This window comes from Filicampus tigris, chromosome 14, assembly GCF_054856515.1.
Source record: "Filicampus tigris isolate MCC_2025a chromosome 14, RoL_Ftig_1.0, whole genome shotgun sequence".
NCBI classification, from domain to species: domain Eukaryota; kingdom Metazoa; phylum Chordata; class Actinopteri; order Syngnathiformes; family Syngnathidae; genus Filicampus; species Filicampus tigris.
Genome location: NC_141230.1, coordinates 20,063,915 through 20,075,959, shown reverse-complemented (window position 1 = coordinate 20,075,959; position 12,045 = coordinate 20,063,915). Strand labels below are relative to the sequence as shown.

The window sequence follows — 12,045 nt, the reverse complement described above, 5'->3', positions numbered from 1 at the left end:
ACAATCGCTCATCAACGTCATTGCAAACACATTGTTCCGCAAAAAAGCCTAATAATTTGACTTACAAGGTTGTAAATTACCGTTAAACTTGACATTTTCCCAGGGTTTAAAAGACTATGTTACCATTAAGTTTTCGGAATCTGAATATGTTTGCTCAAGCTAGTTTTCCCCATCTATATGCCAAACATTATAAAACATTTGCTCACTACTAAAATGCTACACAAGGCTCTAAAAATGTTGCATGTTGCCGTTGAAAAGTGATGTATTTCCTAAGAAAATGATTTGCTCGCTCTTAAAAGACTATGTTTTGCCATTGTTTTCTAAATCTGCATATTTTTGCTTAAGATAGTCTAGTTTCCCATGTACATGTCTTATTTTATCATTGTATGCCTACCCACAAAAATGCTACGAGGAAAATGTTACTTACACGTTTCCACTGAAACACTATTTAATCACAAAAACCATTAGTTTAAAATGAGAATGTTTGCCCATGCAAATGTCATATTTGCGAAACAATAAAACCAACAGGCTATAGAAATGTTACATTTTGCCACAAAAAGCACAACTTACCTTAAAAGGTGATATATTAATTGCCATTAAAAGACCCGTTTTTCCTTTAAATCACTACTTATTTGCTACACCAGGCAATAAAAACGTCAAGGTTTAATTGTTGCAATTGAAATTATTTTTTGCTTGAACAGGCAAGTCACCCATGACAATGCAATCATTTTCCATTTAAACACTGCATCAAGGCTACATTAGATCTTCAAAGAATTTGTTTTTTTGTGAGATGTAAATGAAGTAAAGTCATTTTGGAAAAAGTATGATTTTATTTAATATTATTTGCACAGTAGGGGGTGATAGTGTACAGCTGATTGAACAAAGGCAACAATGACTTCTTGGCATTAGTGTAACACGCACACCCACGCGCCTATCCCACCCACTCACCCACCCACTCACTTACACACACTTTGGGATGTGACGGATGCTCTTCCTATTCTCCCAACAAACTGGAATGATCTCACCAGACCTTCCTGCTTGGAATGTTCCGGTAACAACACCACGTGAGGACAAGGCGTGATTGTATCTTATTTTCTTTCTTTGTTGTTGTTGTCATTTGGCAAACAAAAACACAGAAAAACAGCAAAACGCGCTCCCTTTAATTGCGTCTCGTGATCCCTGAGAATCTTAAATTTCCCACACCAGAACCCAAATATTTGATGATTAACACGAAAACTTGTGCTACAGAAAAGCTCGGAATAGTAATTAAATTTTAAGACGTGTCGAAATATGGGGCATGACCAGGTCTCGTTTTTTTGGGCACACCACGAATCTCCAAAATTCAATAACTTTCTTTTTTTGGGGCAAAAATTTTAATGCGCGTTTTCATTAGCGTATTTTGAAATAGGCAAACAAAAAATATTTGCCGCAGTCTTGTTTGACGCATTTCACATCTCCAATTTTTTTAGTGTACATCATGTCTTCTATTTGTATTAAGAATATCAACAAAATCTGTTTTTTTTTCTCTTGATACATTTTACTTTAACATTTTTGACTTACCTTATTTGTTATATTTCATAATGGTCGGATGAAAAATATTGGCCAGTCTAATTTCTTCCTCACCTTGTCTGTCTAAATGATTTTTTATGTCTGCTGTGTTGTTTTTTTTATCCAGAAAAACAAAACAAGACTCTCTGCAAATTGGAGATTTTTCATCATCATATATGAAAAAGGGCACAAATATCAAAATTTGGAGGGTCTCATTTCTTTGTCACACCTAACATCTCCCGTATTTGAAATGTGTTCTAGAACAACTTGTATTAATATTCTATGAGATTGGACTTCAGCAATAAATTGCAAAATTGGGAGATACATTTTACAAATAGATGTATTTGTCTATTTCCAGATACCATTATGAAAAATCATGGTTTCTGGAAATATGAAGGCTGATACAGTCTCATTTCGTTTTCACACAGCCATACTTTGAGACTAACAAAAGTCGTGAAAAAAAAAAAAAAGAATTATCTTTTCTAATAACATACAGTATTTGGAAATGGGCAGTATTCCAAAAAAAAAAAAAAAAAATGTCGGATGACGCCCATATTTGGCATTGTTGTTCTAGACTTGAAGGGCGGAAGAAAACCAAGCAAAAGGCACTGGGCCCCTGCTTGAATTCTTACTACATTAAGGCCACCATTTGAAGACAAAAACTCACCCTTTGGCCTGGATTGATGTCACGCCACGTTGCTACGCTAACCGTGGCGTCGCATGTTGATGAGCAGCCAGAATCGAGATGGTGGACGGTTCTGTACAGTAAATCTGCCGGGACCCCCTTACCAGCATCTTGGGGATTGCATAGATTAGCATGTAGCTTGTCACATAATCAGTCACAGTGTCCAGGCGAATTTAGTGTACTATGTCCGCCACCAAAAAAGGAAAAAAATTAAAACAAGAATAGCGTGGTATTCAAAATATTTGAGGTCATTTTTGTCTCCTGTGTCAGTGCTGATGGGGACCTTGAAGGGGTTTTGAGGGGGGCTGGGGGGGCCGGGGGTCCAAGGGGCCTTCCATCGTCATCAGAGCTCCTTCTTCTTCAACACTTTTTCCTGATCGCGGCCTCGTAGGCTGCGCATGAAGCCGATGAAGCCCGCTTCCTGGAAGGAGGAGAGGGTGCTTTATATGATCGATATTGTAAAATAGTTAGTGGCGCAAAAGTGTCAAAAGTTACCCCGCGATCTCCGTGGTACTTGTCCACAAATTTGGCGTAGTTGTAGTGGTTGAAGGTTGGGTAGCCCTCCACGCCCTCCTGCTTGCACAGCTCGTGGTTTTGTCCCTTGGTGCAGTCCACCGCTGCGTACGCGATCTGGAAGGAACGGACGGGAACATGGACACACAGAGCATAGGACAACATACACCTGTGAGGAGGCTTTTCATGTCAATACCAAGCAAGTCTCATCCACAGACGACATTTAACGCATTGATTCACACAAAAGTAGCCGTCATTTTGGCTCTTTTATGGTCTTTTTTTTTTTTTACTCGTTGGCTACAAATGTTAGCACTCTGTGCGCTTCGCAGACATTTAGACGGTAGATCAACATCGTAAAAATGTACAGAAAGGATATACAATGACGATAAAACAGCCTTTTAAAAGGTCTGGGTCTGCTCGATTCTTCTCATGTGAACGAAGTTTGATTCCGAGAGGCCGTAACGTCGATTAGAGACGGGCGGGGGCCGATGAGGCGTAAATGTCGAGCCGTGCCCGGCGTCATTTTCGGGACGGCTAAAATGTCATGGCGGTCTCTCAGAGTGCTGAGTGGCGCATATCGCGCGGTCACGCCACTGACCGGGGGAAGTGGAAGATGTGCTGAGGAGAGGAAAAGGCGCTAAACGCTTTAAGCTGGCCAAGCGCTGACAAGAGAGATCCCTTCTGCGTTTGCCAAAATGGCAGCAGGTCAGCATACATTGTTTGTTCAAACAGTTATTGGAAGCAAGTAATCACTTCTGGATGAAAAGTCGGACAGTATACCTGGCGTGACAAAGAAACAAGATTGCGAAAGCTAAGCAAAGCCACGCCGATTACTTCCTCGACTGCAGTCTTGCACTGAAATCCTGGCACTATAATAATAATAATAATAATAATAATAATTTTTCTGTCATTTTTGTTCACTTCTTTCATTTTGTCCTCCTTTTTCAGGATTTCAGAAAATCAACACAAAAATTAGATTTTCGCACAAATTCTGCTTAAAAATCACATTTTCAATTTAATTATGGGCCAATGAAAAATATTTGCCAAGGTATCGTTTGTTTCTTGCATGTTGGAATTTTGTGTGTGGTTTTTGTTTGTGTTTCTTTCCAAATTTTTTTTGTGGCGTCTTCATTGTTTGCATCCATAAAAAGTACAATATCAAATTATTTCCTTTAAGATTTGAAACAAAAGTCACAAATTGGAAACACCCGGTTTTTCATACTTGGAAATGGGCGGATGAAGAATGGAGGATGACAGTCTTAATTAGTTCCACACATTTGTGACCAGCAAAAATTTTTGGAACTTGGCATCTGACTTTAATTTTCATTTTCATTGACACTTGGAAATTGGGGGGAGGAAAAAAAAAAACCAACAGCATAAAAACACCACCAAAAATGCCGAATGAAGCCCTTATTTAGTTATTTGTTCTCGACTTGAAGGGCAGAAATGTGCTGCAAAGATCAACGGCAGCGAAGGGATAAAGCATGATGGCAGACTTGACAGAAAAAGACGCACCACCTCCAAGACTGAAAAAGAAGCAAAAAACGCAAAGTGAGAAGGCAGTGGCGCGTCTCCAAAAAAAAAAAAAAAAATCCCCAAAACAAAGCACGGGATGCAGTTCCAACTGCTGCCGTTAAATGAGCTCGTTGCGGGACATGTGAGCAATCAATGTGAGATAGTGACAGCACAAAATGAAGTCATACGACTCTTGCTTCTCCACCAGTGCACTGCCAATCATCTTATCGATCCACCCGCCATTGATCGCGAGAAACGCGTAGCGACGCACAACTTCCTGTCACGCTCAGAAATACAGCGAGCCCAAAATACAGCACGCCGGCATGCAGCATATTAGTCCTGGAGCTCAGCTCAGCGAGCGTCCAATGACGAACTCTGGTGCAGCCGGGTGAGGTCATCATTGATTAGTGGGAAGAGGGGACGATGTTCAGAGGAGGTGGATGAGCTCTAACAACAAGTCAATATGTTCAGTCCAGTGCATTATGGGTGACAGCACTAGTGGAGACGTATTGTCCTCGGAGGACACTGAATTGTAGTGCTGTCAGTACAGCACAAGAAGCTATCAGTCCACTTCCAAGTTACTGTCTTATTGAAAGTTTTTTGGGGGGGGGTGTTTTACGGTAGTTTTATTTCAATCTGTACAATTTTGTGGGATTTAAGGCACAACAGTTTGAGGATTTACAGTAGTCTTAGGTCATTCCAATTTTAAACGAAATTGTAAGCAGTCATTAAAACGGACCTGGGCAGATTACGGACCGAGGGGGGCACAACCGGTCCGCCCGCAGTCTCTGGGCGGCCCTCACCGTTACCATCAACTCAAAGTCAAATACATTTTGAAAGTTGAGCTTTTTATGCGTTCACAATTTACAGATTTGGCACTATAGATAGCGACTTTTCCGACCCCTCTAGCAACTATCGCGACACACACACACAAAAAAAAAAAAAAAAAAAAAAAAAAAAAAAGGGCTCGTAAAGATGACAACAGTGTTTGCAAGTCTACATTTTTAACTCATGCACATTGTGGTAGGTCTTTGGTTAGTCTTAATTTAACCTGTGACCCTTTTGGGGATATTATTTTACCCCACACACATTAGAGGAGGTTGATGTTAAGTCTCAGCTGAACCTGCAAAACTATTGAGGCATTGACGGTTGCATTATTTTAACCTCTTTTCCAGAGTCACAGTATTTCTTTTATTATTTTTGTTAAGGCAGTCTTTGAATGTCCACGACTCTTTGGGTCATTTATGATAGTGTTATTCTTTGTGTGACGTTTTGGGTGGATTTAAGGCAAACTTCTTTTAACCGGTGCAACTTTGGGGGGATTTAAGGCAGTGTTAGTTTGACCTGTGAGGATTTTCAGGATTTAAAGTATTGCTATTTTGACCAACATGCTTTTGGGGGGAATTTACCTGACTTTTAAAGGTAGTCTTGTTTTAACATAGTTTTAATTGAACCTGCCCAACATTTTGGGGGATTTAAGGTAGTCTTGCTTTATTTAACCTATGCAACCTATGAAGGTAGCTCTCGAGGTAATAGGTAAGGTACTGCATAACTGCAGTCTTATTTGGATTTAGGTTAGTCTTAGTTTAACCTCTGCAACTTTTGGGGGAATTCACGGTATGCCTATTGTTAGATATGCAAGTTTTCCAAATTTTCTTTTGAAATAAAAACAAGTATTTCTTGTTGTGTTGGGCGTCTCCGCTTGGCCCACGCGGTAGAGAAGATGTTTTTGCCAGGAGTGACCTAACAACCCGCAACAGTGACAACAATGACATGAGCCTCGAAGCGTGTTGTGTTGCGCGTTTAGCGAGGCGTGTTGCGGGAGGGTTGCCTCAGAAAAGAGCCTGACTAAGACGCCATCTGACAACGATTTAAAAGCAATTCCGCGCAAATGAGAAACGAGCGGCCTCAGAAAGGTCGAGCGCTACGGCGAGCGCATCCCGATGCAGGCGGAATACGACGCGCCGGCAACGTGTGAGTCAGGAGCTATTATGCGATGATGGAGGGTGAAGGTGTCCTCCCGTGACTGCCTGAAAGCGTGCCTCGCCTCCCGCGCTTTCAATTGGCTTTGTCGCATTCCTTGCTGACACGCGCCCAGAAATATTTGCCGCGAGGCAAGAGCGCTGGCTAAACTTTTGAACTTACCTCAGTTTTAAAAGGAAAACAAAAGGGCGCGCGTGCGCGGTATTTGTCTGCAGATACATTGTGAGGTGACGTGTCCAATCAGCAACTGTGAATTCAGTACAATGTTGTTGAAACGTCCCGCACTCACTGCCCCCTTAAAAATGGGCCTGTTTATAACCAATCTGTATTTTCATTTATTGAATAGCTGTTGTATGCGAATTACTTATTTTACATTTTTTTAATTGTATCATCATATTTATAATGCGCAAAATGATCTTTTATTACCATGGTGCCTTAATACAAGTAACCCCGTTTACTGTCAAACTAAACATAAAGCAAAAAGAATTACAGGTTGTGTATTTAAAACAACCGCACAACTTTGCTTTCCACACTCGTAATGCTAATACACAAGCAAAATGCCGTAGGTAGGCTAAAAAAAAAAAAAAACACAGATAGTCAGTGTTATGCTTTACACAAAGGGTATCTGAACACAAATGGAGCATCAACACATGTAGACAGGCAATATAACGATACTAATTCTTTATCCTCGAAAAACGACTAATTACTGCAGCTTACTGAGTCACTTACAGTAGCTGTGAAAAGTCTTCTTCATAACTGTATATTGCTGTCCCCCAGTGGCCAAGTTTTGCACACCAGCACAGAGCACTGAGCCGATGAATTAATCACGATGTACAACCAGTTTAATTGATTACATTCTACAGTATTTTGTTTTGTTTCATAAAGTCAATAATAGGGGTGTAACGGTACACGTGGGTGTATTAATACGTTTTTTTTTTCATCACAAAAAGTGTACACATGTACTGTAATGACAACTTGTCTTTAACTTGAATACTTAGATGTGTCATAGGCTGTTGCTGCTGAGTGTTTAAAGATTTCAGTGTCTTAATAATTTACAAAATTAAGAGATCTTTATTGTTAGTGTATTTTTTATTCTGGTGTAATTTCTTAGAATGTCACCCGAATGGTTAGTTTTTATTTTTTTTCTAAAAAAAAGATGTACCATTTACTTGTCATCTTTTCAAAATAAACAAAAAATAATAATTTTTTTTGGTACCGAAAATATATCGAAGCGAAGTTTCCAAGAAACCGAACCAAAATGTGATTTAGCGTACCGTTACACCCCTAGTAAATAATTTTTGAGTTACAAGCATGGCCACAGAACAAATTCATCTCATATCTCAAGGAACCACTGCCTATAAATGATTAGTAACATATATTTTGAGTATTTTCATTATTTTTTAATACGGTTTTTACTATAACTTTTTTTTTCCTATAAAGGAAATTTTAAAATGTATCACATTTCATTTGTCTTTTAAAATTGAATTTATTCCAGGCATTTATTGATTTTTTTTTTGTCCAAATATACATTTGTTCTTTTCTTCTTTTTTTTGGATTAAAATTTACATTTCAGAATGAAATGTCCCCATGTATTATCCTTTCAATTTAATCATGTCAATTTCATTTATTATTTTGTTATATTTTGCAATACTAAAGAAGCTACTATAGAAAGCCTCTAAATTAAAAACAAAATAAAATCTACCTTTACCAAGATAACTCTCATTTTTACCGATTTCACAATCGAAGTCGATGTTTTCTTACTGCTTATTTGCAGTTTTATACTGTTGAAGGTGAAGCGCATCAGTGTGGACTCACCTTGCGGTCTTCTTTGAAGAGCTCCGCTGCAGTGGTGAAGTGAGGGACGGCGTTTTTACAGTGCGGACACCCTGGCAAAGAGGAGGACGACGACAACAAAAGTGTCACACGGGGCCACAACATGCATCCGTCAACAGCGCGACGCTACTGATTGTGTTTACGTGGCCTTCGAGCCGATTCACCGCCGTGTAACCGCACAGTCAATCTTTTTATGGACGCTATAAACACTGTCACTTTGACTCCGTTCACAGACAACATCTTACCATAACATCAACACAAAATGTCGAGGGAATTTTGAGGGATTGAAGGTGGTCTTATATTCAGCCATGCAACTTTTGGGGGATTTAATGTAGTTGTATTTTAACCTCTGCAACTTTTTACCCGGATTTACGCAAGTCTTGTTTAAATCTGTACAATTTTTGGAGGGGATTTGAGGTCTTATTCTATTGACCGCTGCCACTTTTGGGGGCTTGCAGTAGGGAAGTTGCTGTGCAACTTTTGGAGAACTTAAAGGTGTCTTGTTTCAACCCTTGCAATTTATTGTCAATTTAGGGAAGTCTTCATTTAAGATGTGTAACTCTTTGGACGTTGCAGCTCAACTTATCTTGTGAAACTTTTGGGGGATTTAAATTCGTCTAATTTTAACTAGCCTGACTTTTTTCGTGGATTTAAGGTAATCTTGTTCTAACTTGAGTGACTTATGTGGATTTAGAAGTTGCAAATTTTACCGGCGGTAACTTTTGTGGGATTTAAAGTAACCTAGTTTTAACGAGTGAGACTTTTGCAACATTTTTTGACATGCCCAACTTTTAAGAAGTTTTAAGATGTGCAACTTTTTGGTGGGTAGTATTACTTTAACCTACGTAAAGTTTTGAGGTTTCACGGTATTCTTATGCTAGTTTGTGCAGCTTTTCAAGGACTTACACTGGTTGTATTTTAACCTGAGTGACTTTTGTGGGATTTAAGGGTGCCTCATTAAAGACGCAGATTTTAATTGCCTGTTCATGTATTTCTTGCGCTCTGCAGTGTTCCCTAGTGGACATTTTAGCCATGCAGTAATAAGATTCATGACTATGGGATAATTTGAGTTTTTTTTTTTTTTTTTTTTTTTAACTTTCAAGCATGAAAATGAGGCAACACATTTGAAGATTGCTGCTTCTTCAGCTGCCAAGACGTTTTTTTTCTTTTTTTAATGTTCCATGAAGCAGACACGCTCTGACAGGATGACTCATTGGCCTCGGATATTTCCAATGGTTATAAAGTTGTTACACACTCCCATGTTCATAAGGACATGTTAAAAACAGGTGGTACTGTGATGTTTTTTATTCCCCACGATTGTTGGATATTCTCCATCTCCCCCGGGTTTAGGCGGAGTCCTCATGTCGCGCGATGAGGAGATTTTGGCAACTGGCTAGGACTTACGTATGGCAGCTGGTTAAAACCGAGGAAATGATCACAGACGATCCCGGAGGAGGAGCGAGATCTCAAACCTCAACAGTCCAAATAGCCGACTTCAACCGGTATATGTCATTTTAAAGACTTCATAATTTCATGTCGACCCCGAGTTAGTGAGCATGGCAGTCTTACATGGAGCATAGAACATGACCAGACTGTGTTTCTTCTTCTTCAGGGCCTCTCGGAAGTCCTCCGAGCCAAGATGGAGGACGCTGGAGGGTTTGTCCTCCCAGGACTGCTCCGGTGGCGGCGGGGCCTGTGGACTGGAGCATGGAGAGTCATGAAATACAGTATGGTATATTATGAACATTTTAAAGACTACCATAAATCCTCCAAAGGTTGCAACAGGTTGAAATAAGACTAACTGAAATCCTGCAAAAGTTTCACTTTAAATAGGTTTACATTAAATCGGCCAAAAACACCTGAATACTTGACTGAAATACAATGCCCTGTGTCAAGGATTGTTCAACGAATGTTTCGTTTTCAATAATGGTCCCCAAAAAAAAATTAAAATAAAAAAAATTTAAAAAAAGAAAAGACTACCTCTATACCCTTGAACGCGGTGAAGATTTTAAACAAAGAAGAATCTCACATGCTATAAAAAGAGCGTGACATTATGTCATGTTCTGTATTTTGCCTTAATGGAGCCTGTACTGTAATTACAAATGACGTCAAACTTCCTGTACATTTCCAAGTTAAGCCTCTCCACCCATGACTTTCCCCTCCTGAAAGCACTTTTTCCATTGATCTACAACCAAAAGCAGAAAATGAACACATCGCATGTAGACTAGAAATGTGCCCGTATGAGGTCACGCTGGCATATTTTTATAAAAACGTTGCCTCTCTCACTTGTGCATAAAGTCGATGATCTTGTCTTTCGTTCGTACGTGCGGCAGCGTGTACATCTCCTGGCCTTTCTCAAAGTACTTCAGGGTGGGAAATCCGGAAATTTTGAAGCGATCCCCCACAGCCTTGTGGACGGTGGCGTCCACCGCTGCCAACACGCCCGGACTCTGCCAAGACACATTTCAAGGCAAAGATTAGAGACGAGAGAACAGCAGGGAGGGGAGGACTCACTAATCAGAAGCACATTACACCACACACACACATAAAAACAACAACAAAAAATAATAACCTTTGGATCTTTGTTGAGTATTTGGGCCGCTTCTTCGTAGTCTGGTTTAATCTTTTTGCAGTGGCCACACCCTATAGATGCACACAACATTTCAACAGGACGTCAAGCTCAATGAACAGAGCAGAAAGTGTACAGACATTGCATACATTCAACAGGCAGCGCGTGTACATGGAGTCTGTACTGTGCATGTGGATAGTTAATCGACACGGACGATGTGTGTACAGAGAGATAATTTGCGTGCAAGATGCGCACGAGAAATGGGGTAAAAGTTGTCCTTACGTTCCATTCATGTCACGACTGTATGATTCTAGAGTAGGGCTGCTCGATTGGGAAAAATGTGTTAATCACGATTATTTTGGTAATAATTTAAATCACGATTATGCAGACGATCAATTTATTTGTTGCTACAAAACGAGAAAATGTTGTAACTAAGGACAAATACATTTCTTTGAAACTATGTAAGCTCCTTTTGGACCAAACACAATCGATCAAATTAGTTTATTACAAAATAAAAAATGTAATGCAAATGTATAAATTCAAGTATGATTTCCTTGTGTATTAATAATCATTTTTTACGATTATGCCAATTTTGTAATGGTGGGAGTGTAATAATCGCGATTGTAATTGAATTTTGATCAATTGCACAGCCCTATTCCAGATTGCATTTTTTGTTCATTAACAACACCAAAATTGCTGCATTCATTTGGAATGGATTTTGATAGCGCGGTCACGGACCAAATAAAAATTCCATTTTGTCAGTATGCGCTCAACTGTAACCGTATGTACACAAAGGCCTACAGCAGTTCATAAAGGCCACCTAATGTAACGTTGTACTAAATCTGAGTCGGATTGGAGTCCAGGGGCTAAACTTTTCTTAATGAAGAAGGGCTGCCAGAACGCGAGGGTGCGCACATTTGTTCCTTTCACTAAATCTCGACAAAAACACCACAGCAAGCATCCGAGGCATTTAATAGAGCATGAGCCCGGCAAACGCACGCAATATTTGTCGCGCGGGGCCTCTACAAGATGTCGCCGTTTGAAGATGTATGGCCGTTTGATGGCGACACCATCCGCCGCCGCGTGCAAGTAAATTGGTACATTTCCAAAGGTGCTAAATTGCCCTTGTCAAAACAGTTGAGCGCTTCCTTTCTTCAGCGCCGGTGCAGGCTATAAATCAGCCGGCGTGGCGGAGGAGGGACGAGGCTGCCAGGCGTGCGATCATGCAAATTGTGGCCAAAGAGGGCTTCCTTCTCCTCGGCGAGCACACCGTTCAAAATCAATAGGCTACTCGCGCAGACGTCCCAGAAAAGTTCCACTAGGGCTCAACTATTTGGAAATTTTATCTGCAGGAATTACAGTGCACCTGGAACGTTTTCACAGCACTTTTAACTTTCCA

General features: G+C 40.1%; 1 protein-coding gene across 3 annotated transcripts in view; it reads right to left on the bottom strand.

Annotated features, from left to right (window-relative positions):
- Positions 1–1,658: 1,658 nt before the first annotated feature.
- Positions 1,659–12,045, bottom strand: part of pdia5 (protein disulfide isomerase family A, member 5) — a 32,610-nt gene continuing 22,223 nt past the window's right edge. For all 3 annotated transcript variants that reach the window (XM_086052001.1, XM_086052002.1, XM_086052003.1), the window contains 6 exons: positions 10,650–10,720; positions 10,364–10,527; positions 9,647–9,777; positions 8,060–8,130; positions 2,729–2,863; positions 1,659–2,654 (listed from right to left, as the gene is read on the bottom strand). In XM_086052001.1, the coding sequence (XP_085908127.1) occupies positions 2,577–2,654; positions 2,729–2,863; positions 8,060–8,130; positions 9,647–9,777; positions 10,364–10,527; positions 10,650–10,720 (650 nt within the window). In that variant the 3' untranslated portion in view covers positions 1,659–2,576. The remainder of the gene's footprint in view (positions 2,655–2,728; positions 2,864–8,059; positions 8,131–9,646; positions 9,778–10,363; positions 10,528–10,649; positions 10,721–12,045) is intronic.